Source organism: Tiliqua scincoides, chromosome 2 (genome assembly GCF_035046505.1).
Source record: "Tiliqua scincoides isolate rTilSci1 chromosome 2, rTilSci1.hap2, whole genome shotgun sequence".
NCBI lineage: Eukaryota > Metazoa > Chordata > Lepidosauria > Squamata > Scincidae > Tiliqua > Tiliqua scincoides.
Window position 1 is genome coordinate 261,887,615 of NC_089822.1, and position 27,922 is coordinate 261,915,536.

The 27,922-nt window shown below is 47.0% G+C and overlaps 1 protein-coding gene across 1 annotated transcript in view; it reads right to left on the minus strand.

Annotated features, from left to right (window-relative positions):
- The window catches only part of LOC136640314 (zinc finger protein 850-like), a 152,965-nt gene that overhangs the window by 14,409 nt on the left and 110,634 nt on the right, over positions 1–27,922 (minus strand). The window contains exon 3 of the mRNA XM_066615349.1: positions 11,424–12,839. Coding sequence (XP_066471446.1) covers positions 11,424–12,839 — 1,416 coding nt within the window. The remainder of the gene's footprint in view (positions 1–11,423; positions 12,840–27,922) is intronic.

The window sequence follows — 27,922 nt, forward strand, 5'->3', positions numbered from 1 at the left end:
ATTCTATATAACTATTTACTTAAAGTATATTGGTATTTGAAGGCTTTGTGACCTTTCTTTTGTGACTGGCTAGCACTTATTAAAGCATAATAAGGCTTCAGCTAGTTTCTTGTGACTTTTCTATAATTTAACATAAAACAAGCCAAATAGCACTCTGCATATGTGATTGCTTTTTAACAAATCCTCAGACATTACATATCAAGCATGTGGAAACCCTTTTTCTCTCTGCACCTTCCTAATCAAACCCCTTTTGGCATTCATTTCAGTTTGCAACTCACACAAAGGACTCTTTCTTAAGAATGATAATTTTGCAAGGTCAAAAGCAAAGTCCAAAAGCAAACTCAGTAGGCAAGAGTGGTGATCGTCTGCAAGCTTTATTTCGTTGCTAGCAACGGGCTTCTCAGGGACTCCTTGTCTAAAGCAAAGAGAGCAATTTTCCAGTCTGAGCCTCTCACTTATATTGCATTTTGGCTCCTTTGTTTGAGGAGTCTCACACTTTTCATTGGCTGGGATTTTACATCAGAGATGGGGCTTTCTCAGGATTAGCAAGAGATAACTTTACAAGCATTTGATTGGTTGGTTTCAAGTTACAGGTTTCAAATAAGGCAAAAATGTACATTGAGAAATATATAACTTAAAGATTCCTACAACCACTAGATGGCACTGTTTACTCAATTATTACAGAACTGGTTTTTGGTATGCCTTTGCACTTACCTTTTGGCCTTCTTCCACTTAGGTGCTCTTGGCAGGAGCTACTTGTTTATCTATTAACATTTTTTGTACCTGTAGCAGTGCAGAAGCACTGGGCTTCGGAGCTTTAAGCAAGTCATGGCAACCGGCAGGCAAACCTGCCCCCCCAATGCACACCTTGACTGGGCTCTGCGCATGCTAACTGGGTGTTTTAAGATGATACTCCTTACTTGCTTTCCTATATGCTGTAGCCAAAGCCTATTTTTGAAATGCTACTTCCCTTGTTCATACTCTAAAAGTATCAAGCAGGGCTTCATCCTCAAGGTCTTACAGAGACACATATTCCATATCTGTGAGCTGTCTGTGAGACCCTTTTGATTTTTGGCTGGAATGGATTTTGCCAGACATCTGCCTCACAAGGTTGCATCTGAGTCACATCTGAGACTTAAGCATTTTTAATTTAATGGCTTCTACTATTCTGTGTATTTATGCTTTTAATCAAACCATTCTAACTGTTAAAATTCATTACTATGCCTTTATATATATTGATTACAATTTTAAGCAATAACTATTAAGCATCAAAGAATAGTTGGCATTATGCTAACTTTGTGATCTTTTGACATGAAACTTTGGTATATTAGCCCCTCCCAGCCTTTAATATATGCATACAAGACTGTATTTTGGTTTAAAAGGGAACTAATAGAATAAAAGGGAAAGTCTGTCAGAAGTTACAAAAATCCCATAGGTTCTCTGTTCACTTGTTTTCACATAGACACAAGTAGAAGTGTGTTTCACTCCCTTTCTCCCTTGTATTCAGTGTGGATAGCTGTTATCTGAATGCCAAGCATTCTTGACATTTTGCCAAATCTAGCTGAGCTGCCAGCTTCAGGTCTGTCTGAAGCTTCAGACAGAGAGATGTGGATTTTAAGGCTATGCATGTGTACATTTCCCTATTAAGCTGCTTTATTAGGCCCTAATTTGTTTGTGAGCATGCTAAGCACTTGCTATGTTTAACTTTTAAACATATGCATCAATGATTTGATTTAACATAAATGGCTGGCTTTCATGACCCTGTATCAATAAGGATGGTCCTGGTTATTCTAAACTCCCCTCTGCAGCCCGTTATCTCTCTGGTTTTACTCCCTTCTAAACTCATAAATGTATCACTTCTGTGAAATTAGCAAACTTCTAAAATACCTTTTTTTCAAACTTGTCCTGTTCTCTGTGAGACCAGCTTATGATGTTTAATATGACTTTTCTGTGCTTCAATAAAATCAGGCAGTTAAAACTTCTTATGCCATAGCAGTGTGGTTTTTCAAGCTGCTTAACTATTTGTTTGTAAAAATCAAGCAGCTCTCTCTTCTATTGTGCATATGATATAATATTAAACTAATGCTTAGTGCTCCATTTATACTCTATTGGGGTAGCCAGGTCTAGGGTCACAGGTCACCTTGCCTCACACTTAATCTTCATATATAAGGTTTTTATTATGAAACTTTAAGGGAGCTCCAATTTGCTCTAAAGACATTAATACATGCATTACAGTAGAATAAAACAAGAAAAGGTTAGCTAACTAAACAAACTAAAAACTACCAACATTACAGGTCAGCCATACAACATTTCTTCAGCACAAAAGCTGCCAGGTTCCTGTGCTCAGCTCTCCGAGGACCCACACCCAGCTTTTATTCTCTAAATCAGGGGTGCTCACACTTTTTTGGCTCAAGAGCTACTTTGAAACCCAGCAAGGCCCAGAGATCTACCAGTTTTTTTTTTTACAATGTTTGCGCCATCATAACATATAACATTTATGTGTACAATGTATGTTGGTGTACTTTGAGCCCCACTGAGTATAACAGGACTTACTCCTGAGTAGACATGCCTAGGATTAGGCTGTGAGGCTGCAATCCTAGCCACACTTACCTGGGAGTAAGCCCCATTGGGTACAATGGGCCTTACTCCCGGCGTTTCCTCCCAGAAGCATCTGAAGGGGGGGGTCGGCACTCCGCGATCTACCGGTAGATCATGATCCACCTATTGAGCACCCCTGCTCTAAATTAACAATAAACTACACCTGGGTAGCCTGAGACCTTCTGCTCAGCAACCAGCTTAAACCAGCTTAAGGGAACAGGCACTTGCCCCACCAGTAGTGGAAATAGAAAAGGTGGAGAAGAAAGCAACCAAAAAGATTACTGGGCTGCGGTACCTCCCTTACGAGGAAAGCCTACAGCGTTTGGGGCTCTTCAGTCTAGAAAAGAGGTGCCTGAAGCAGGACAAGGTTGAGATGTACAGAATTATGCACAGGAAGGATAGAGCCCTGGGAAAGGTAAGTTTACGTTGGCAGCAGGCCACTGGGTTTGGGACGGCGTTTCAGGCATGCTAACTCCAGGCTGCTCGGATCTACACCAACAATTTAGCTGGTGCAGAACTGAGTAGCCCCATTGCTGCAGCTGGGGCAGTGCTTGGGGTTAGGGGAAAAATATCCCCTTGCCCCAAATTGCACCATGGTTACCTGCAACCCTGCGCTGGACACAGCATAGGCCAACCAGTCTGCCTGTTCCAGCACAGGTTAGGATTGGGTTGTTTGTCTCACATGGAACCAAAGTTTCAGCCCCTGCCTGTCATGCCAGGTCATCAGAAAGAAGAGCAATTTTGATCCTCCCACAAAGGACCTTTATACCTGAGAAACACCTTTTCAAAGATTCTGGCCAATCAGAGCCCATAGCTCCACCAAAGCACAAGAGTACCCTTCTCCCCCTTGAGTATCTCAAAGCTGAAACAAATGTTTAATTTTTTATTTTTTTGTGTGCAAAGTTTATTTATTTATTACAGATACAGGTGAGGAAAATGGGTTAGACTTAAGGCTGGGACTACACAGGTTACACATGGGGGTATTGGCCATAGATTACAACATGGATTGTTCCAAAAAAAGAAATCAACAGCAACTGAAAAGAAAAATACTCATCAATACAAAAATTTTATCATTATAATAATTAATGATTTATCTAAACAGTCAATATTGTTTAACTAAAGTTATTTAACCAGTCATCAAAAGGCTTCCAATATCTTCTTACTCTACCTAAATCTCTCTTATTCTTTCTGTTAAAACCGCCATTTCTGCTATTTCATAAATTTTCTCTAGTTGGAATATCTGTAGTTTTCCACTTTTGTGCATACAATATTCTTGCCGCTGTACTGATAATGTCCAATAAGGTGTTCCTTATACTGGTCTTTAATTTCTGATGTCACATTTAGGAGAAATATTTCTGGTTTGAACGGTAATACACAGTTTAATATCTCTTGCAACAATTTATGTATCATTTTCCAATATTTCTTTGCTTTTTTGCATGTCCACCACATATGATAAAAAGTTCCCTCAATCTCTTTACATTTCCAACACTTGTTTGATGACCCAGAGTATATGTTTGCTATTTTCTCTGGACTCAAATACCATCTATAAAACATTTTATATAAATTCTGTTTAAATGATACCACTTTATCATTTACCACTTTAGTTATCTTAATATTTATATTCCAAATTTGTTTCCAGTCCTCAATCCATATATTACGTATATCCAAAATTTTTTGCCCAGCGCACCATTGCATCTTTAAACATCTCATTCTCCATACTTATCAAGGAGAAAGTTGTACATTTTTAAAAATATATATTCCCTCATCAATCAAAAATATTTTATCAAAACTTATATCTTCTTCATAAAAACCTATTTTTTGGTCTTCTTGTATTCTTGTTCTTTGCATTTCGTTCCATCAATCTAAATTTATTCCTTTCTCTTCTAACTCAGTTTTACTTAAGAGCTCTCCTTTAATATTCAACAAGTTGCTGTATGGTCTGTTTTGGTCTTTTTTAATCCAATTCGGATTAGTTGCCATTTCAAGCAGTTTTATCCATCTGGGTAATTTAGAGTATATTTTGTATTTTATCTGCTCCCATATCCAAATTAAAGATCTTCTTCATATGTGTTGTCTAAAACAGCCATGCTGTTTATCCTAAAACAGGAATGCATGCCAGCCTATTTGTAGATCACGTGCTTCTAATATTAAAGTTTTGGAATTTGGCATGAGTCCCCAGTCTTTTATCCAGTTTAAGGCTGCTGCTTGATAATATAACTCCCAGTCTGGTAATCCAAATCCTGCTCTTTTTTTATCATCTTGAAGTAATTTCATTCTTAGGCCACTGGCACCATGCGACCTTGAAGCAGCTGGCAAGCTGAAGCCGAGCTATTCCATCTGCTCTGAGTGTGGGAGGATGGAGGCCAGAATGTGAAGCCAGATCGGAATGAAACACCTGAATGTAGTGGTTCTTGAAAGAAAGAACCTTCTTTCAGTTGTAAAAATCCCTATTTAATAAGGGATTTAAATAAAGCCTGCCTATGTAAACTGCCTTGAATAAAGTCTTGAATAAAGACTAAGAAAGGCGGTATATAAATTCATTATTATTAATAATAATAATAATTATTATTATTGGTTTTTTGCCTTGTCAAACAAATTTTGTGGTGATTTTATTCTATTCTTCAAAACAATTAACAAGTGTTTAATCAGCAGGCCTATCCATTTAGTCCTAAAGTCCTGACAGCCTAGATCAGCAGTTCTCAAAACTTTCAGCACTGGGACCCACTTTTTAGAATGATAATCTGTCAGGATCCAGCAGAAGTGCTGTCATTCATCTGGAAGCCATGCCATGACCAGAAGTGATATCATCGGGCACGAAAATGCTTAACATCTCCATATGACAACATCAAAAAAATTACCGTATTTTTCGCTCTATAAGACGCACTTTTTCCCCCAAAAAAAGTGGGGGGAAAAGTGTGTGCGTCTTATGGAGCGAATACTGCAAAAAAAAAAAAAAAAACTCCGCCCCTGGCCCCGCCCCCTGCCCGCTCTGCTCGGCTCCGCTTCCCAGGAAAGCGTGGGTGGGGTGGCAGGCTCGCTGAGAAAGCCCACGTGTCTACTCAGAAGTAAGTCTCAGAGTCACTGGGGCTCACTCCCAGGAAAGCGGGGGTGGGGTGGCAGTCTTGCTGAGCAAGCCCCTAGAGCAGGCGAAATGAGTCAATCGCGGGCTTCTCTCCTGTCCACGCATCCCTAGGAGTGAGCCCCTGGCAGGCTTGTGAGCCCAGGGAGCGAGCCTAGGGAGTGAGTCCAGGGAGCCCAGGGACTGAGACGGGCTCCTCCCTGGGAGAGGAGGCGCTGGCAGGCTTTTCTCCTGTCCACTCATCCCTGGGAGTGAGCCCCATTGGCTCTACTGGGGCTTACTTACCTTTCCCCTGCTTTTGCACTGGTATGTATGGAGATCTGCGCCCCCCCCCCCACTTCCATCTGTTGGTTCTGTGTGCAAGGGGTTTTGCAATGGCCTTGCTGTGACGCCTATACAGAGATCTTACCTGCCCCACACTTTTCCCCTGCTTTTGCACTGGTATGTATGGAGATCTGCGCCCCCCCCCACTTCCATCTGTTGGTTCTGTGTGCAAGGGGTTTTGCAATGGCCTTGCTGTGACGCCTATACAGAGATCTTACCTGCCCCACACTTTTCCCCTGCTTTTGCACTGGTATGTATGGAGATCTGCGCCCCCCCCACTTCCATCTGTTGGTTCTGTGTGCAAGGGGTTTTGCAATGGCCTTGCTGTGATGCCTATACAGAGATCTTACCTGCCCCACACTTTTCCCCTGCTTTTGCACTGCTATGTATGGAGATCTGCGCCCCCCCCCACTTCCATTTGTTGGTTCTCTGTGCAAGGGGTTTTGCAATGGTCTTGCTGTGATGCCTATACAGAGATCTTACCTGCCCCACACTTTTCCCCTGCTTTTGCACTGCTATGTATGGAGATCTGCGCCCCCCCCCACTTCCATTTGTTGGTTCTCTGTGCAAGGGGTTTTGCAATGGTCTTGCTGTGACGCCTATACAGAGATCTTACCTGCCCCACACTTTTCCCCTGCTTTTGCACTGGTATGTATGGAGATCTGCGCCCCCCCCCCACTTCCATCTGTTGGTTCTGTGTGCAAGGGGTTTTGCAATGGCCTTGCTGTGATGCCTATACAGAGATCTTACCTGCCCCACACTTTTCCCCTGCTTTTGCACTGCTATGTATGGAGATCTGCGCCCCCCCCCCCCACTTCCATTTGTTGGTTCTCTGTGCAAGGGGTTTTGCAATGGTCTTGCTGTGATGCCTATACAGAGATCTTACCTGCCCCACACTTTTCCCCTGCTTTTGCACTGCTATGTATGGAGATCTGCGCCCCCCCCCCCACTTCCATCTGTTGGTTCTGTGTGCAAGGGGTTTTGCAATGGTCTTGCTGTGATGCTTATACAGAGATCTTACCTCCCCCACACTTTTCCCCTGCTTTTGCACTGCTATATATGGAGATCTGCACCCCCCCCCCACTTCCATCTGTTGGTTCTGTGTGTAAGGGGTTTTGCATTGGTCTTGCTGTGATGCCTATACAAAGATCTTACCTCCCCCACACCTTTCCCCTGTTTTTGCACTGGTCTGTATAGAGATCTGCTCCCCCCCCCTTGTATTGGAATCCAGGAAGATCTGGTGAGGAGGTAGATGTGGTGTCAGCAGTGGCCCCTTTAAGGGTAAGGCCTGGGCATCCTGGGCACAGCTGCAGCCACTGGAAGGCAATAGGGCCCTCAGGGATATAAGGAGTACCAGAGGCAGAAAGGGTTTGTGGGTTTTGAAGGGGGGGGGGGACGGAGGGAGGGAGGGAGGGAGACTGACTGACTGACTGACTGACTGACTGACTGACTGACTGGGTTTATTGAATTTGGAATCTGACTGTGGCTGGACTTGTATACCCTGATGGATTTAACTGACCTACCTGGAACCTGACCTTGGACTGTAATTTGGCTTATTGGCTCTGGACTCTGATTTGGTAACTCTGAATGATGGGACTGATTTACTTGGCATCTGTGAACTGGAACTGGACTCATTTTTGCTTGCTGCACTGGTGAGTTGCACAAGGGGGACTGATCAGCCTTAAGCGGGCATGAGGCCCAGTGGATTGGGATTTGGCAGAACATCATTGTAGCAGAAAGATAATGTGATCCCCTATTTGTGTGCACCTGCTTTTGTGAGCTTCATAAATTCTGACTCTAGTGATGATGAGTTCTTGGGATTTCCAGAAAACTAGAGTACTCAAACCTTTAAGTCTCTCCATTTGTTAATGACAGTGATAATGGTTCTTAATGCCACTGTTGACTGCTGTTCACTTTACATGGTTCAAATGTTATTCTGTTATAGTTTATTAAATATTTTATTACACTATTTGGTTCAGAATATTTTTTCCTTGTTTTTCTCCTCTAAAAACTAGGTGCGTCTTATGGTCAGGTGCGTCTTATAGAGCGAAAAATACGGTAAGTAAATTAAAATTTACAATACGTATATGTTTCAAAATTTATTTATAACAAAAAAAATCTCTGCAAACCCTTCCAAGCAGTTGCTGATCTGTTTAAAAAACCTTCCACCAGACTGCCATCCTATCCACACTTACACCAGGAGTGAGCCCCATTGGCTATCATGGTTAAAAGCATAACCTGTTAAAAGTACAGGACTGTTAAAAGTACAGGACTTTTAACCTGTTAAAAGTACAGGACCTGTTACTCATAAAAGAGTAACCTGTTAAAAGTACAGGACTGTCACACTTCCCCAAATAGTATCATATACCAGGGTATCGTCAAGTCTAATATATTAAAAATAAAATATACATTAGAACATAAGAACAGCCCCACTGGATCAGGCCATAGGCCCATCTAGTCCAGCTTCCTGTATCTCACAGCGGCCCACCAAATGCCCCGGGGAGCACACCAGATAACAAGAGACCTCATCCTGGTGCCCTCCCTTGCATTGGCATTCTGACATAGCCCATTTCTAAAATCAGGAGGTTGCGCATACACATCATGGCTTGTACCCCATAATGGATTTTTCCTCCAGAAACTTGTCCAATCCCCTTTTAAAGGTGTCTAGGCTAGACGCCAGCACTACATCCTGTGGCAAGGAGTTCCACAGACCGACCACGACCACATTGAAATGAATGGGGAGCCACCTGAAATTGGCTCTGGACACCCCTAATGGGTCCCAACCCACAGTTTGAGAAACACTGGCCTAGATTCCAAGTTTATCATCTGAGAATGTTCCCCATTGGCAGCTATTCTTATGGAGAGACACAGGGAGACACAGGCCGCTTCCCCCAGTATGAATTCCTGAGTGTGCCAGGTTGGAGTTGAGCGAGATTTTAGAGGGCTAACCTAACTTCTCTTCAGATGAGGAAAATAACTGAAATAGGAGCCAAGAAAGACTGGTGTTTCTCTTGAAACCAGGATAGCCATTATGTCAAAGTGACCTGCACAAAGAGAACATGCACGTCATAGTTTTCCCAAAAGGAAAATTCCAGGGTCTCGTGTAACCAAAGTTGTAGCCAAGAACTATTCCTTAGAAGGGCAAAATGACTTCCTAGTTAGGGCTGGAACCATGCACCAGTGTCATAATATGCCAAATAAGGAGGTGGAAGTGGCATGCAGTGTCACATGGGTGTCTTGTTTGTCTCAGGTTATTAATATGAGGTTCTGGCTGTGGTTCTCTGAGAAACCAAGAAAGAAGCAAGGGGTAAATGTCTGTATCCCAGCTGAATCAGTTAAATTGTAAATAGCTGTAAATAAAGCCTCCAAAACGCTTTAAACAGGTCTGTGACTGTTTGGCATTGCATCAGTGACAAGAATCTGGAAATCTTTCCATCAGAGTTTCCAACTCAAGGTGGAGATTGCCATGTCTTCACACTATTTTCTTCTGGTTTTGACACCTGGGCTCTTCTGAAAGCATTTTCTGCTGCTCTTTTGGCTATATTATTTTTACACTGAATCTCTTTTCTGTTGTTGGCTACTTTGAAGAACTCCCAAGTTGAGGGCAAAGGCAGGCTATCTATCTTTTGATAACTAAGAACCCACTGGCTCCACTTGTTCCAAACCCTCATCCCCTGGGTCTGTGCCTTTACCGAAGAAGTCAGGATCCAACTCGGCTGCTGCCTGAGTGGAGTGGATCTGGGGCAGCCGCATCCATTGCTCCATCAGTGCTTTACAGCTGGAGTCTTCCCACTTTTCAGTTGTGCTTCCTGGAAGATGCTCGAAGGACTGGTGTGATCTGGCCTGTGTGGGGTAGGGTCCTCACAGCATTTTGGGAAAGGGTCAAATAACTCTTGGATTTCACCCTGCGCTGGAGCAGGCATGCACTGCATCCAATGCAAGTTCGTTGGCAGCAGCAGCTCAGCCAAAGGCAAGGGGAAACTCTTCCCCTTACCCCTGGGTAAGGGCTGCTGGCTCCAATGGGTCTCCTCAGACATGCGCCACCTCTGGAGGTAGTGCAAGTTCGAGGAGAGCGGAGTGGCTTCAAGCAGGTTCTCCCAGTTCTCTGCAGGGATGGGGGTTGGGATCCGGCATAACCGCCGGGTCCCAGCCCCGCCTCTGGATCCCCATGCACCCGCCCCCCGGGCTGCCCACCGCCTGCCCTCCCCCCACCCAGAAACGACTCCTTCCCTCCTCCTTCCCCCCCCCACGCCTACCTTTGCCGCTTGCCACAATCATGGCATGCATAAGATTTCAAACCTGTGCAAATTCTCTTATACGACTTCTAAATCTGCCACTCTGAATGAAGCTGTTTTCACACTCCTGGCACATTTAGGATTTCTGATATCAGGTATCAGAAACCTTTACTGGCATCACAGACAACAAATGAAACCTGCAAACAATAAAAACAGCCACAAAAATGACCTATAAAATAACCAGCAATCACACATCTTTTGATTAAAGATTTCTGCATTCTATGATGCATTCTAATGTCTTTACTCCAACTTAAGCTATTTCCAAACTACTGGCATGTATAGCATTTCTCCCCTGTGTAGGTTCGTAAGTGGGCAGTGGTGTAGCTTATGGGGTGCAGAGGGTAGCAACTGCACTGCGCAACAAGCTTCAAGGGAGCAACAAGCTGAGCTTGGCAGTATTGGCTAAAATTGTGAAAACCTTGGTATATACCAATATTATACCATGATGTTCTATATCATTGGAATTTAATTTAATGCAGAATGCTATGAAACAAACCACACTGGCATATCTGTATTCTATCAAAGCTTATGAACAATTAACCAGAAAATGAAAACACAACTGCTTTATGGAACAAAAAGTGGATTTTTTTAACTCAGTCAGTTTCATGAGACTGATTGTTCTGTGAGCCAACAAGATGTTACTATAATAAAGCATGGAACCAATAAGGTGTTCAAGAGTCAGCTCTCATTTCTATATATCAAAATATAGTTACCCCTGCTGCTTCTCTTATATTTATGCAGAGAGAATAACCATCCCTTTTCACCCAAGTACAGTGTCTCCAACCAATAAGTAGCACACTTTTTACTTATTTACTTAATTAGATTTTGTCATGGAAGGGGAGCTACAAAATCTTGTTTTGACCTCAGGTAGTAGATAGAGGCCTTTGCTATGCCACTGGCTGGAGGAGGTGGCAGAGCAAGTGGGTTGAGAGCTGCTAGGGAGGAGGAGGAAAGTCCGTAAAAGCCCAGGCATGATGTCACTTCCAGTTGTGACTTCTTGGGTATCATTTTGAGTTTGGCATCAAACTACACTGCTGGTGGGTTGCACAGCTGCTGCTCCAACTGAAGGTTCTTCCACGTTACTGACAAGTACACGGTTACTTCACTGTGTGAGTTTTGTGATGGGCTGTAAGTTCACTACCCTTACGAAAGCTCTTTCCGCACTCATGGCATGTATAGGGTTTCTCACCTGTGTGAACTAATTGATGTCTCCTAAGTACACCACTCTGGCTGAAGCTCTTTCCACACTCCAGACATGTATAGGGTTTCTCCCCTGAGTGGGTTCTCTGATGGATCTTAAGTTTACCATTCTCTCTGAAGCTCTTTCCACACTCCTGGCATGTGTAGGGTTTCCCCCTGGAGTGGGTTCTCTGATGGACAGTAAGGCTGCTGCTACAACTGAAGCTCTTTCCACACTCCTGACAGGTATAAGGTTTCTCTCCTGTGTGGGTTCTCTGATGGGTTCCAAGGCTCTTTCTGCAACTAAAGCTCTTTCCACACTCATGGCATGTGTACGGTTTCTCACCAGAGTGAATTTTCTGATGGTTCTTAAGATCACCAGTCTGGCTGAAGCTTCTTCCACATTCTAGGCACTTATAGGGTTTCTCCCCTGTGTGGGTTCTCTGATGGATTTTGAGTACACCACTCCGACTGAAGTTCTTTCCACATTCTTGACATATAAAGGGTTTCTCCCCTGTGTGGGTTCTCTGATGCTTTCTAAGGCTGCTACGGTCACTGAAGCTCTTTCCACACTCCATGCACTTATAGGGTTTCTCCCCTGAGTGGAATCTCTGATGGATTATAAGGCTGCTACTGCCACTGAAGCGCTTTCCACACTCTTCGCATGAATAGGGTTTCTGCCCTGTGTGGGTTCTCTGATGGCTAGTAACGCTGCCGCTGCAACTGAAGCTCTTTCCACAATCTTCGCATGTATATGGCTTCTCACCTGTGTGGATTCTATGATGCTTCTGGAGTTGACTAATCCGAGAGAAACTCTTTCCACACTCCTGGCATGTATAGGGTTTCTTACCTGTGTGAATACTCTGATGTCTCTCAAGATCACCACTCTGACTGAAGCTCTTTCCACATTCCAGGCACATATAGGGTTTCTCCCCTGAGTGGGTTCTCTGATGGGTTCTAAGGGTGCTGCTGGAACTGAAGCCCTTCCCACACTCCTGGCATGTATAGGGTTTCTCCCCTGAGTGGGTTCTCTGATGGGTTGTAAGGGAGGCATTGTAACTGAAGCTTTTTCCACACTCCTGACACGTATAAGGTTTCTCCCCAGTATGGATTCTCTGATGTTTCCTAAGACTACCACACTGAGTATAGCTCTTTCCACACTCCAGGCATGTATAGGGTTTCTCCCCAGTGTGAGTTCTCTGATGACTTCTAAGTATTTCAATTCGAGTGAAACTCCTTCCACACTCTAGGCATGTATAGGGTTTCTCCCCTGAGTGGATTCTCTGATGGGTTATAAGGCTTTTGCAGTAACTGAAGCTCTTTCCACATTCAGAGCATTTATAGGGTTTCTCTTCTGTGTGGATGTTTTCCTTTGAAATCTGCTGCCTCTTTCTTCCAGTCTGGTTCAAAACCGATTCTTCTGTAATATTAAAGAGAAATTCAATGCAAGGTCAAAGGAAGAAACTGCAAGTCAGAAAACAATGTTTTCTGAGAAAAGCTGGAGCCAATGGCATTGCTAAGGGAGTGTAGGCCGCACCAGGTGACGTGCACAGAGGGGTGACACCACTACTGGCAGAAATATTTAAAATCTTGGTATTTTCAAATAATACCATCATGTTACATATCACTTGATGTGTAATTTCATGAAGAATGCAATGAAGCAAACCACACTGAAGGATCTCCATTCCTTCAAATGTTATAGCCAAAAAACCCAGCAGGGTTGGGGCGATGGTACATCACCACAAACACCACCTGGGGCGTTGCCTCACCCACTGCACTGGAGGAGGTCCATCACGGGGGTGATGTGCTGGCTTTCTGCACTGGGTGAAACAAGCCCTAGTGACGCCACCGACTGGAGCCCAGAAAACCCACACAACCTTTGACTACGTGTGGCTTCATTAATATTGCAAGTTGTTCTTCCAGAGGAAGGGCAGCCCCATCCATGACAGGATGATTCTGTGTTCCCAAAAGGTCTCTCCTGCAGAACGAAAGAACCCCTGCTCTGTCTTGATTCAGTTTCAGTTAGTTACCACACACTTAGTCCATCACTATCTCCTCCACGTACCAGTACACACCGTTACTGCATGTGCTTTTCAGATACACATTTGGATGTGCCCATGAGATGAGACCACCTACTTCATAAGCTGGGACCCTGTGCAGTGGTCAGTGGCAGAGGTGAAAGGTTCAGAAGGAAAAGGAGGCGAGGCCGGTAAAAGTGGAACAAACAAACTTTTGTTGTGGGGATCATCTTACAAGGGCAGGAAGGGGAATGAAAGCAAAAAGCAATTCCACATTTCTTAGGCATTCTTGGGCTGGAAGGGGAGGGTGTGTGGCCATCAGGGGAGGCAGCATTCATTCCCAGGTCATGCACTTAGCCACCTGTCCCCTGTGGCAACATCCAATGGAGGAAAGATTCCGACATGGAGCATCTATCAATAAAGGGTGAAGTGACCCTGCTTACCTACAGAGGTCATGTTCTCAGAATTGTCCGTTATGACTGCTTCAAAATGGTCTTCAGCGTTGATCTAGCACAGTCCACTCTGTGCAGCTGAAATGCAAAGACCACTGCCAAAGTGATGGGGTCCTGAAAGAAGAAAGAGAGATTCCCTGTGATCAGGTCAGCCCAGGGCACGCCTGCAATCCCAAAAGAGATGGGCCAGCAAGTGAGGAGAAGCTGTGCGCTTCTGGCAGGTGCAGTGAGGTGTGTGACAAAGAGGTGGGGAATCTTGACCAGAGGCATAGCTAGGTCCTTTGACACCCTGGGCCCATAAATTTTTGTCAGCCCACATGACATAAATTAATTAATTATTAATTATATTACTAATTAATTATTATATTAATGCTGGGACATTTTCCTGGAGCAGCCTTTATCTTTTCTCTGAAAGGCCGTTATCAACCAGCCGTGTAGTCTTGTGGATTCTTTGAATTCAAGTCATTCCTCATATATCTGGAGTAGTGATGTCCCCTTGACAATTGGCATAGGCCTACTGATGGAGCAGCCAAACTGTCTGTCTGGTTAAAGGGGTGGGATGGAGTGGCCTGGTGGGCTCCCCTCTGCCAATTCTGTGACAGGTTACTTAAGATCAACCACAGGGATGCTGGTGTGTTTTTCATCCAGGTCATCCTGATATCCAGACTAGTGTACATTTGCAGAAGGCACACCCAATTATTTCTAAGATAGAAACTCAGGAACTTTGTTTGCATTGCTCTTCTTTCAACTCCAAGCCAGTCTGCAAAAGTCACTGCTTTCCTTGGGGGTTTGTGGGGCTTGTATGCAGGGCAGGGCACCAGGATGCAGGTTGTGCCTGTTGTCTTGTGTGCTCCCTGGGGCATTTGGTGGACCACTGTGAGATAGCTGGACCAGCTGGACCAGATGGGCTGGACCAGATGGGCCTTTAGCTAGCCCATCTTTAGCTAGTGAGATAGCTGGACCAGCTGGACCAGATGGGCCTGGAGAAGCTGGACCAGATGGGCCTTTAGCCTGATCCAGCGGGGTTCTTCTTCTGTTTTTGGGTGCTTTGCTCTTGAGTAGCATCCCAGCAATATCTCTTATAGATCTCTTAGATATTTTACTTGAGTACAGTCATTTTCCATCAGCCAACTTGTACTGAGTCTGTCTCCCTCCCCCCCCCCATTTTAGTAATTTTAAAAGTTATCTTTTAATAACCATTAAACGCTTCCTGCCTAGTGCACAGTCATGGGTAATGCAGTGGGTTTTCATGTCTGATTGCTCTCAGACACTACTGTGTTTGCATTTTAAAATGATAACATTTTTAAAAAATGATAACTGGGGATCTCTACTTTCTGAGAGCAGGTCCCAGACAGCCCCTGGGTGCCAGGTCCCTTGAGCTGAGATGGAGGTGGCAGACAGGAAATATCCTTCCTTCCCCATTCAGCTGCTGATGGGGGGGGGGGGAAGCAGAGAACAGGAAGTGGTACTTGAGCACTAACCACTATATCCTACTCCCTCAGTCAGCCTGACTACTCTCAGTCCTTTCCATGACAAATCCTGCATCAGAGGAAGAAACTCCCAGATGAGGGAAGTACTGCCTAGTGGTCAGTGCGCATGCACCACTTTCTGCTATCCTATTACTGCACCAGCAGCTGAATCATGGAGGTTCTATTGGTGGCCACTATCCCAGGCTGCAAAGAACAGGCAAAGGACGGCCATCTAGGAATGAATCATGTCCCCAGAGCACCCTGAAACACAGGTGTTCTTGTTAAAAATCAAACCCACAGTAGTATGCACAGGGTGTGGAGACATGTCAATCACCTGAATCTCTTGTGAACATGCACCAGGCAGTCCAAGCGTCAAAATGGATCTAGTCTATTTAAACTGTACCTGAAAGGGAATGAAACGAGATTCTGGAAAGGGGGGAGCCATTCTAGGCAGGAAGAGAAGCCGGATTCAACAGCACATCTATGGGAATAAACTTTGTTAGTTTCCAAAGAAAGCACAAAGGCTGCTTGCAAAGGATGTTGCAGCACATTTTGGGCTGCAGAGAAGCTACTGGAGAGATGTCCAAAAAATGTTCAAAGAGCAAAAATCCAGAGAAAACCAGACACTGAAGGCACCCTGTAAGCGAGGAGGGGGGCAGAGACGTGGGGTGAGGTCCCTTGCTGTTGAGGCACAGTGCCGTGGAGCTCTGCGACCTGGAAGTGACCTATGATATAACTGCCAAACCTCTGAGGCTGCAATTCTAACCACACTTTCCTGAGATGAAGCCCCGTTGAACAAAACAGGACTTACTTCTGAGTAGACCTGTTTAGGATTGTGCCCCAAGTCACTCTTTTTTGTTTCACTGCTAAGTTGCTAATGAGCCTGCTCAAAAGGGAAGTAGTTTGGAGCAAGGTTTGGACCAGGGGCAAGTCCTGGTGGTTTGGACTTTGTGTGAGCTCAAGACTGCCACTGATCAGCAACTGAATACTAGAAGTGGGTCTAAAGAAGGGTCCTCTTAAGCATGCGCAAAGTCCCTTCTTTCCCTTCACAGTTTGTTCAGTACTAAGCTCCAACACATCGGAAATTGGGAACAGAGTTCTCAGCAGAGGGGGAATGAATGAGATTGGGCCCAGAATCTCTCTCTCTCTCTCTCTCTCTCTCTCTCCTGTGTGATAATGGGGTCATCCTATACAAATACTGTATCTGACAACTTGATTGTTCGGTATTTGAACATTTCTTGATTAATTAAAACAAATTCAAGGAAACATGGGTGAAATTCTGAACACTAGATCAATCCAAGTCAGCCCCCCAGAGCAATTGCTGATCATATCCCAGCCTTAGGTAGTGGGGCAGAGGCAAAGGAGGAGGAGGCTGGCAGGCTTGAATGACAGTGTGAAAGAATTCTGGAAGCTTCTGCTGCTCTCCCTTCCTTCCTGTGTGCCAAACCGCCCAAATCTGCCCTGCTTAAGAACGTAAGAAGAGCCCCGTTGGATCAGGCCAAAGGCCCATCTGATCCAGCTTCCTCTGTCTCACAGTGGCCCACCAAATGCTTCAGGGAACACACTAGACCAGTGTTTCTCAAACTGTGGGTCAGGACTCACTAGGTGGGTCGCCAACCAATTTCAGGTGGGTCCCCATTCATTTCAATATTTTATTTTTAATATATTAGACTTGATGGTACCCTGGTATGTAACTGCTTTTGGGGAAATGTCACAGATCTGGACTTTTAACAGGCTATTATGAAGATGCTTTTAACAATGATAGTAAATGGAACTTACTCCTGGATAAGGAGGTCTGGTCTAGAGGGTAGAGCCTCCATTTGCCTGAAGATTAACATCCACAAGGTCGCCAGTTCGAGGCCACCGGCACCGTGCGACCTTGAAGCAGCTGGCAAGCTGCAGCTGAGCTGTTCCATCTGCTCGGAGCGTGGGAGGATGGAGGCCAGAATGTTAAACCAGATCGGAGTGTAACATCTTGTATGTAGTGGTTCTTGAAAGAAAGAACCTTCTTTCAATTTGTAAAAATTCCTGTGTGGATTTAATAAGCCTGCCTATGTAAACCGCCTTGAATAAAGTCTTGAATAAAGACCAAGAAAGGCGGTATATAAATACTGTATATTATATTATATTATTATTATAAGTGTGGGTAGGATTGCAGCCTAGAATTGTTAGAAATTTTCCTGCTTGATGATGTCACTTCCAGTCATGACATCACTTCTGGTGGGTCCTGAAAGATTCCAATTGTAAAAAGTGGGTCCTGGTGCTAAAGGAGTGAGAACCACTGCACTAGACAAGTAGTAGTAGTAGCAGTAGTAGTAGTAGTAGTATCTTTATTGTCATTGTGCTATAGAACAACGAAATTTATGCACCTTTGAGATACAAGCATAAATAAGCTGCTCAAAACAATAAAGGGAACACTTAACAACACATCCGAGATCTGAATGAATGAAATATTCCTATTAAATGCTTTGTTCCTGACATAGTTGAATGTGCTGACAACAAAATCACACAACAATCATCAATGGAAATCAGATTTATTAACCCATGGAGGTCTGGGTTTGGTGTCATATGCAAAATTGAAGTGGAAAAACACACTACAGGCTGATCCAACTTCGATGTAATGTCCATACAGCAAGTCAAAATGAGGCTCAGTAGTGTGTGTGGCCTCCACGTGCCTGTATGACCTCCCTACAATGCCTGGGCATGCTCCTGATGAGGTGGCGGATAGTCTCCTGAGGGATCGCCTCCCAGACCTGGACTAAAGCATCCGCCAACTCCTGGACAGTCTGTGGTGCAACGTGGCGCTGGTGGATGGAGCGAGACATGATGTCCCAGATGTGCTCAATTGGATTCAGGTCTGGGGAACGGGCGGGCCAGTCCATAGCATCAATGCCTTCATCTTGCAGGAACTGCTGACACACTCCAGCCACATGAGGTCTAGCATTGTCCTGCATTAGGAGGAACCCAGGGCCAACCGCGCCAGCATATGGTCTCACAAGGGGTCTGAGGATCTCATCTTGGTACCTAATGGCAGTCAGGCTACCTCTGGCGAGCACATGCAGGGCTGTGCGGCCCCCCAAAGAAATGCCACCCCACACCATTACTGACCCACTGCCAAACCGGTCATGCCGGAGGTCATGCCGGCAGCAGAACGTTCTCCCTGCCATCTCCAGACTCTGTCACGTCTGTCACATGTGCTCAATGTGAACCTGCTTTCATCTGTGAAGAGCACAGGGCGCCAGTGGCGAGGTTGCCAATCTTGGTGTTCTCTGGCAAATGCCAAACGTCCTGCACGGTGTCGGGCTGTCAGCACAACCCCCACCTGTGGACGCCGGGCCCTCATGGAGTCTGTTTCTGACTGTTTGAGCAGACACATACACATTTGTGGCCTGCTGGAGGTCATTTTGCAGGGCTCTGGCAGTGCTCCTCCTGTTCCTCCTGGCACGAAGGCTGAGGTAGTGGTCCTGATGCTGGGTTGTTGCCCTCCTACGGCCTCCTCCACGTCTCCTGGTGTACTGGCCTGTCTCCTGGTAGCGCCTCCATGCTCTGGACACCACACTGACAGACACAGCAAACCTTCTTGCCACAGCTCGCATTGATGTGCCATCCTGGATGAGCTGCAATACCTGAGCCACTTGTGTGGGTTGCAGACTCCGCCTCATGCTACCACTAGAGTGACAGCACCGCCAGCATTCAAAGGTCACCCAAACATCAGCCAGAAAGCATAGGGACTGCGAAGTGGTCTGTGGTCACCACCTGCAGAACCACTCCTTTATTGGGGGTGTCTTGTTACTTGCCTATGATTTCCACCTGTTGTCTACTCCAGTTGTGCAACAGCATGTGAACTTGATTGTCAATCGGTGTGGCTTCCTAGGTGGACAGTTTGATTTCACAGAAGTGTGATTGACTTGGAGTGACAGTGTGTTGTTTAAGTGTTCCCTTTATTGTTTTGAGCAGTGTATATACTACAATTCCAACATCACACTCTACACACTTGCCCACACATTCTATACAACATGCATCATAATATAAAACAGTATAACAGACCATAATGCCCAGGAGCATGGTAACAACTATATCGCCTTATTCAACGTAATTATGGCTGTGGGATAAAAACTGTTCAGGAGTCGTGTGGTGCTGCTCTAATACGTAGTTCTGTATTGTCTACCCGCAGGCAACAGTTCAAAGAACTTATGAGCCGGATAGAAGGGGTCTCTCAGAATACTATGTGACTTCTGCGGACAGCGAGATGTATAGATGTCCTCCAAAGCTGGTAGATGAAGGTTGATGATGTGCTGCACAATCTGAATAATTCTCTGCAGAGCGTCCTGGTGCCCTCCCCTGCATCTGGCAATCAGAGGCAGCCTACACCTACTTTGCGCATACCTACCATGACCTGTAACCCATGATGGTTCCTCCAGAATTTTGTCCAATCCCCTCTTAAAGGCATCCAGGCAAGATGCCATCACAAACTCCTGTGGTAAGGAGTTCCACAGACTAATCACATACTGGGTAAAGAAATATTTTGTCTGTCCTAAGTTTCCCAACACTCAACTTTAGCAGTTGTCCCCGGTTCTGGTGTTACGTGAGAGGGAAAAGAGTGTCTCTCTACCCACTCTATCCATCCCTTGCATCATTTTGTATGTCTCAATCATATCCCCCCCTCAGGTGCCTCTTTTCCAGGCTGAAGGGGCCCAGACATTGCAGCCTTTTCTCATAAGGGAGGTTTCCCAGCCTAGTAATCATTTTGGTTGCTCTCTTCTGCACCTTTTCCATCTCCACTATATCCTTTTTGAGATGTGGCGACCAGAACTGAAATGTGATGTAGCGACACATAACTTAGATGAACAGAGATGTGGTGACACAGAACTTTAAAAAGGGGGCCAAAACTCTATATCACACCTTTCATCACTGCCCCCTTCCCCAAGCGAGCTGGGACAGAAAGTGCAAGACAAACCCCTTTAAACACTCTTCCCCCACCCTCAATCTGTACACTGTATGCCAATAAAGATTTTATATATCAATGCCCTTGCATCTTACCTTCCTTCTTGAAATTCTCCACTCCCACCCCTGCAGGCCAGTCTCTCTCAATTTTCCTTCCTTTTGTCCACCAGCAAGAAGCAGCCAGCTGGTCAGACTCTCTTACTCTTGTTGCAACCAGAGATCAGCAGTCCAAGGCGCACATGCTCAGAGGAAACAGGAAATGGTTTCAAAAGATAACATTCCTCTTTCAGCCAATCAGACTGGAAGAATCTCTTAAGGGATTCCTTTGGAGGTTTGCAGGAGCTCCCAAGAGGATGTGCCACTCCTACAAATATGCAGCCACCTCCCCTTCCAATACAATAGGAGCCCCATCATCACTCTTGCCACAATTTCCTCTTGCTCTTTGCTTAGCTGGTCTTGTTGCAAGCCTTCTATCAGTCTGTTAGGAAAGCGGGTGGGTGGGCAGGCCATGGAGTGGAAGGTGTAAGGCTTGAGGCTGGAAGTTCTCAAGGCAGATCACAGGTCCAGCTGCCCTTCAGCTGCTCACACATCTGCATTCCTACTACCCAACTACATTCCTATCTCAGGGATTCAACCATCAAAATGCTCAACTGATTTCTGACAAGGAAGTGACACTCTGGGACTTTCCTGGAGAGTGATCTGGGATTCACACTGCAATCCTATCCACACTTACCTGGGAGTAAGCCCCATTGACTATAAAGGGACATACTTCTAAGTAGATACAAATAGGATAGACATTTTGGACACAAAATGGCATTTGCAATGTTTTCACACTCTCTCCCTTTGGCTTTTACACACTTGCGCTCTTTTCAGTGCTTTTTCTGCTGCCCTTTTGTATCATATTTTTATACCTTTGTGTGGTTCGCTATGTCGGAACAACTCTCAAGTAGAGGTGAAAGGCAGGATATTCATTTTCTGATAACTAAACATCTGCGGACTGCACTTCTTCCAAACCCTCCTCTCCTGACTATGTGCCTGTACTGAAGAGGCCACTATCCAACTTGGCTGATGGAGTGGACGTGGGGCAGCCCTTTCTGTTGTCCAGCCGTGATTTTTGTTGGAGTCTTCCCACTTTTCAGTTGTGCTTCCTGGAGGATGCTGGCAGGACTGGTGTGATCTGGCCTGCATGGGGCAGGATCCTCATCACATTTGGGGAAAGGGTAAAATGACACTTACAGCGCAATCCTATCTTGCACTGGAGGTTTGCACTGAATCCAGCACAAGATAGGGCTGCAAAGTGGCTCAGCCAAAGGTAAGGGGAAACTCTTCCCCTTACCCCTGGGTAAACCATTGCAGTTCCTATGAGTCTCCTCGAACTTGTGCCACCTCCTAAGGAAGTGACGTCTCCTTGAGGAATAGTGATGTCTCCTCTCCTACAAACTGGACAACCCAGCAATTGTTACCTTGCACATGCCCGATCTGGTCTGATCTCAGAAGCTAAGCAGGGTCAGGCCTGGTTAGTACTTGCATGGGAGACCGCCTGGGAATACCAGGTGCTGTAGGCTTATATCATAGTCTTTTGAGACTGAAGGTTCCCAACCAACCACGAATTGGACAGCCAAACTGTCTGCCTAGCTCAGAGGTGTCCAACAGAAGGCCCTCTGAAGCTCTTTGTCTGGCCCTTGGGCTCTCCCAGCACCTCACTGGCAGCCCACAGTCTGGCAAGCAGTGCCCCTTGGGCTGGAGGGGCTGACAAGTCTGGGAGGGAAAGTCATCTGAGAGGGTGGTGGGTGCCCAAGCCTCAAAGCTGGGGCAGGACTTGCTGGGAGTGGGGGGGGAGGGGACAAGGAGCATGAGAAAGGGGGAGAAGCAGAATACCTGTGGGGGGAGCAGAAAGAATGGGAGAAAAGCAGGTGTGTGAGTGAGAGATGCAGTGCTGGCCACTTACCTGACAGAAGCAGCCCAGCAGGACTCCCTCGCCTCTGTCTGCCCAAAGGGAACAAGAAATGGGCAGTCGGTGGCTGCATCTCAAACCCCTCCTCCCCTCCTTCCCCAGAAGCCCCTCCAACCATTCACAGGCACCTGCCCCTTTTCTGGAGACGCATTTCCTGAGCCAGGAGAGGCAAGGAAGGAAGGAAGGACAAGGAAGATCTCAGGCAGCTGCAGTAGCACTAGGGGAGAAAGGGTCAGAAGAGAGGGGAGGCTGGAAAGAGGAGGTCAAGGGATTTGCCATATGGAATCCTCCAATGGTAAACGATAGTACCTCTGAGCGCATGCAGAGTACAAAAATGGGATGTAGGACAAGAAAGATCTCAGGCAGCAGCAGTAGGAAGGGAAGCTGGAACCTCAAAGCTGAGAGAGGACATACTGGGGGTGTGTGGGGAAGGGGAAACAAGCATAAGAAAGGGGGAGAAGCAGAGAGAATGGGAGGAAAGCAGGTGTGTGATCAAGAGACCACAGTGCTGGGCAGATCTGTTCTCCCCCTTACCTGACATGCAGCCTGGCAGGGCTTCCTCACATCTGTCCATCAGAAAGGAGCAACACCTGGGCAGTCACTGGTTGCATCTCCTTCCCCACCACCCACCCCTTGTCCCCTCTTCTCTCCCTCTCTGGAAGCTCCCTGACTGTTCCAAGACCCCCCAGCCACTTTTCTCCAGCCACAGTTTCCTGAGATGCCTTTCCCAGGCTGGGAGGGGAAAGCAACAGGGAAGGAAGGGAGGCAAGAAAGATCTCAGGCAGCAGCAGCAGGAAGGCAGGGCCGGGGGGGGGGGGCTTTCAGGACTCCCTTGCAAGAGGGGGGCTTCAATACACAAGGTACCTCCAATATGGAACCCTCCAACAGAAAATGACCCTGCCTGAGTGCGTGCAGAGTGCAAAAGCAGGATGTAGGAACCCAGAATGAACAGGCACACCCTGGGTCAGTACAGCCAATTGGGAATGGGGAAGCAGAGCAAAGCCAAGGACCAACCTTATGTGGAAAGGCTACAGCCTTTGGGCCTCTTCAGCCTAGAAAAGAGACGCTTGAGGGGGGACATGATTGAGACATAGAAAATCATGCAGGGGATAGAAAATCATGCAGGGGATGGACAGAGTGGATAGAGAGATGCTCTTTGCACTCTCACATAACACCAGAACCAGGGGACATCCACAAAAGTTGAGTGTTGGGAGAGTTAGGACAGACAGAAGAAAATATTTCTGTACACAGTGTGCAATTGGTTTGTGGAACTCCTTGCCACAGGAAGTAGTGATGGCATCTTGCCTGGCTGCCTTTATGAGGGGATTGCACAAATTTCTGGAGGAGAAGTTCATTACGGGTTACAAGTCATAGTGGGTATGTGCAAGCTCTTGGTTTTAGAGGCAGGCTGCCTCTGATTGCCAGATGCAGGGGAGGGCACCTGGAATCTGATTGTGCCTGTTGTCTTGTGTGCTCCCTGGGGCATTTGGTGGGCCACTGTGAGATACAGGAAGCTGGACTAGATGGGCCTTGGCCTGATCCAGCAGGGCTTTTCTTATGTAGATCAAAGCCCAGGACCAACCAGGCCGTCTCATTCCCTCCACCTCCCGCTTGGGAAATGAAATGGAATGCCGCCATCATGAGGATCTCACTGCTGGCAGGCAGAGCGGCTGCTGTCTTCACCCTGTGGCACTCAAGGGTCAAGTGGACAAGACTCTCCTGGCTGGAGTCGCCTGAAGCTGCAATCCTATCCACACTTTCCTGGAAGTAAGCTCCATTGACTCTAATGGGACTTACTTCTGAGTAGACCTGCATCGGATTGGGCTCTGAGTCGCCTGCCCAGGAGTGAGCATCTGCCCAGCGGTCCAGGGATGCTCAGCCAGAGGGATGCAGGTGAGGATGCAGGCAGCGGCGCCCTCATTTGCATGCGCAGCGCCCATTGGAGGAGGGAGGCCCCGCCCTCGCGACAGGTAAAGGGCAGTCCCGCGGAGGGAGGTTCAGCTCCTGAGCTCGGGAGTTCGCCTGGGCAGGCAGAGGGCGAGGAGCGCGACCTCTGGTGGCCGCCGAGGCAGCGCTAGACCAGCGGGAGTGTGATATTGGCTGCCGGCAGGCGAGCGCTGAAACCTCGGGAGGGAGCCACTGGCAGCCCCCGCCCCCGTTCTGCCTCCCTGTCCCACTTGGGCACAGAGACCGCCCCTTCCTCCACCCACCCACCAGCCCTTAGCCGGCATCCCCCAGGTGGGTGTCCAGATGGGCTTGGTCTGGGCTGAGACCCTTACCCACAACACAGACACCTGAACAGGCTTCTGAGCATCCCCTGCATCAGGGGGAGGCTTTGCACACACGAAAGTCATGGCAGGGCACAGGACTCACCTGTGGAATGGGCTGCCACTTGATGTCCCAGGTGACTGGAATTTGCCCGGATGAAGTATTAGATCAGTGGCGTCGTGGGGGGGGGGCGTGGGAGAGGAACCTCCGAGTTCCATTCTTGGGGGGGTCTACCCGCGTGGTCAACCTGGGCTCTGGATTTAAGGTAGTGCTCATGGCCCCTCCCAACACAAACACTGGATCAATCCCTACCTGGGAGTAAGCCCTGCTGATTATAATGGGATTTCCTTCTGAGTAGAGATGCATAGGATTGGGCTGCTAGTTTCTAAGCAACCCCCACAGCAGTCTCTTCCTCTGCCTCTTCCCCTGGAGAAACTTCTTCCTTTCCCTTTCCCAGCTCTTCATCCCTTTCCCCTGGGTAAGGGAGCAGGCTCCGCAATGGGTTTCCCCCAGTATGTAGTGGCTGTTTTGCATAGGATCAGGGCCTAGGAGAGGGGGGTAAAGGGGGTAATTTGTACCCGGGCCCAGGGTCAGAAAGGGGGCCCAGGATCCAAAGGAGGGGGCCCAGAAAGTTCCTGGGACCTGACATTTTCCTGTCTCACCTGAACTCGCTGCCAGCACATAATGCTGGGGCACAACCAGGTGCATGCAATGTTAACTGCTGTTAACAGGCCCAGGAAAGCTTCCATGTCCCTCCTTAACACAGTGCCAAATCTGGGAGGAAACTGGCCTGCTACAGTAGTTCTTTGGCTTGTGGATCCCATAACCATGAACAAGCTCAGGGACGCAGGTGTGGAGCTACAGCTGCTGCAGAAGTTCATTTTGATCCATTCTAGTTGTTGTTGGCAATCTTCAGTCTCGCAAGACTCTGGTATCGCGCTCTGAGAGGTGGTTCTGGAACAGCGTCTAGTGTGGCTGAAAAGGCCAATTCAGGAGTGACAATCCCTTCCACACTGGGACCATAGTGTGAGCCTAAATACCATGATGGTAATTTTCTGCCATTGATTTTCTGTATTTCAAAAATTTTAGAGACTTACAGCCCAATCCTATGCATGTCTACTCAGAAGTAAGCCCCATTAGAGTCAATGGAGCTTACTCCATTGTGTGGATAGGACTGGACTGTCAGGAATGTGTTTGGTTTTTCATATTACTTTATCTAGCTGCCAATGCCGCATGATCAGGCAGACCTGGCCTCTGCATCAAGAAGCCTAGCAGACCTGAGCTCCAAAGACTATTGTGGCTGTCAGCACCTCCCGCCCTCTTTTGCCCCCTGTTTTGCCTGCCCCACTGCCCCCTTGCCCTTTGGGAAGGGGCCCAGAAGAAACTTTGTACCCCCTGCTAAAATTCTTCTCATAGGCCCTGCATAGGATCATAGAAGCGTAAGAACATAAGACAAACGGTTGGAGAGAGAGCAGTGTTCAGACACTGCTGAGACAAACGGTTTTTCCTGATACCCACAAACCCCTCTCTTGCCCCTCCCCCCTGCATCCTGTTTGTCTCACCACTGCTCCCTCTTCAATTTCCTGATACCCACAAACACTGCTCTCTCTCTCTGACGGGTAGATGAGCCTCGTCAGCCTGGGAAGGCAGCTCATCTAAGAGAAGGAAACTCTGACCTCAAACCTCCACTGCCTTGTGGCTACATCCAGTTGTGGAAAAGGCTTCAGGAGTCAACCTCGAGGCAAAATCAGGAGCCGGAGTCCCTGAGGCAGTTCGTGGCTGAACACAGTCACGCTCTGGCAACTCCTGCAATGCCACTGGAACCAACCGTATTGGCTTCTGCCTTTCCATTGGACCATTCCAGCGACATGGAGAGGGGGGATTTGCTGCATGGGTAACAGCCTATCCTCCATACCTTCTTTACCCAGGCTTCGCGCACTGGAGAGGACACTCCAACTTCACCATACAGTGTCGGCACAACACAGGAAGCAGCAGTTACCGGTTATAAGTCTTCGCTCGATTGGCATAGAGTGTGACGCCAGGGGCTGCTACGACGGTGGGAGAGATCATTGCATCTCATTGGGCAGCTACTGCCTGCCTTAAGCTGGGCAGTCCCCAGCCAGTAAGGTGTTGCCTCGCCACGGTCCGTTAACCTCACGGGGTGCGTGGGGTTTAGGGTGAAAACCGACAAGCAGATCGACATCTCTGCACCATGCAACAGAAAACAGAAAACTCCTGCCCTAAAGCTGGGCACCTGGAACATTAGGACAATGACACCTGGCTTCTCTGATGACCTGCAAGAAATAGATGACGCACGCAAAACAGCTGTCATCGACATGGAGCTGAGCAGACTGCAGATGGACATTGTCGCCCTTCAAGAGACTAGGCTGCCAGATTCCAGATCTGTCAAGGAGAGAAATTTCTCATTTTTCTGGCAGGGAAAACCACCAAACAAAACCAGGGAACATGGTGTTGGCTTTGCAGTCAGAAATACCCTGCTGAAATCCATCATCCCACCTACTGTGGGAAGTGAAAGAATTTTGTCCCTGCAGCTCCAGTCATCAGCAGGACCTGTCACTCTCATCAGTGCTTATGCACCGACTCTGTCGTCTGCAGCAGAAGCCAAAGACAAATTCTATGATGACCTGGCCACCACTATCAAGAAGATCCCCATAAAAGAGCCATTGTTCATCCTCGGCGATTTCAATGCTAGAGTTGGTGCTGAACAGTTCATGGCCCACTTGCTTAGGTCAGTTCGACACTGGGAAGATGAACGAAAATGGCCAACGCCTGCTAGAGTTTTGCTGTCATCACGGTCTCTGTGTCAGCAACACGTTCTTCAACACGAAGCCCCAACATAGAGTCTCTTGGAGACACCCAAGATCAAAGCACTGGCACCAGCTCGATCTGATTCTCTCCAGACGCTCCAGCCTTCCCAGCATCAAGATCACACGCAGTTATCAGGGTGCTGCCTGTGACACCGACCACTCCCTGGTGTGCAGCAGAGTGAAACTGCAAGCAAAGTGACTGTATCACACGAAAAAGGAAGGAAGACCTCGCATTGATACCAGCAAGACCCGGGATCAGAGAAAAGTGGAGGAATTTGCTCGAGTGCTTGAGGAATCTCTTCCAGGCCCGGCCGACGCAAACGCATCCAACAGATGGGAACATTTCAAGAATACCGTTTACAACACCGCCTTATCCATATCTGGCAAGAAGACCAACAAGATGGCAGACTGGTTTGAAGCCCACTCTGAGGAGCTGACACCAGTCATTGAGGAAAAGAGGAGAGCTCAAGCAGCATACAAGGCCTGTCCCAGTGAGCACAACCTGCAGGTCCTC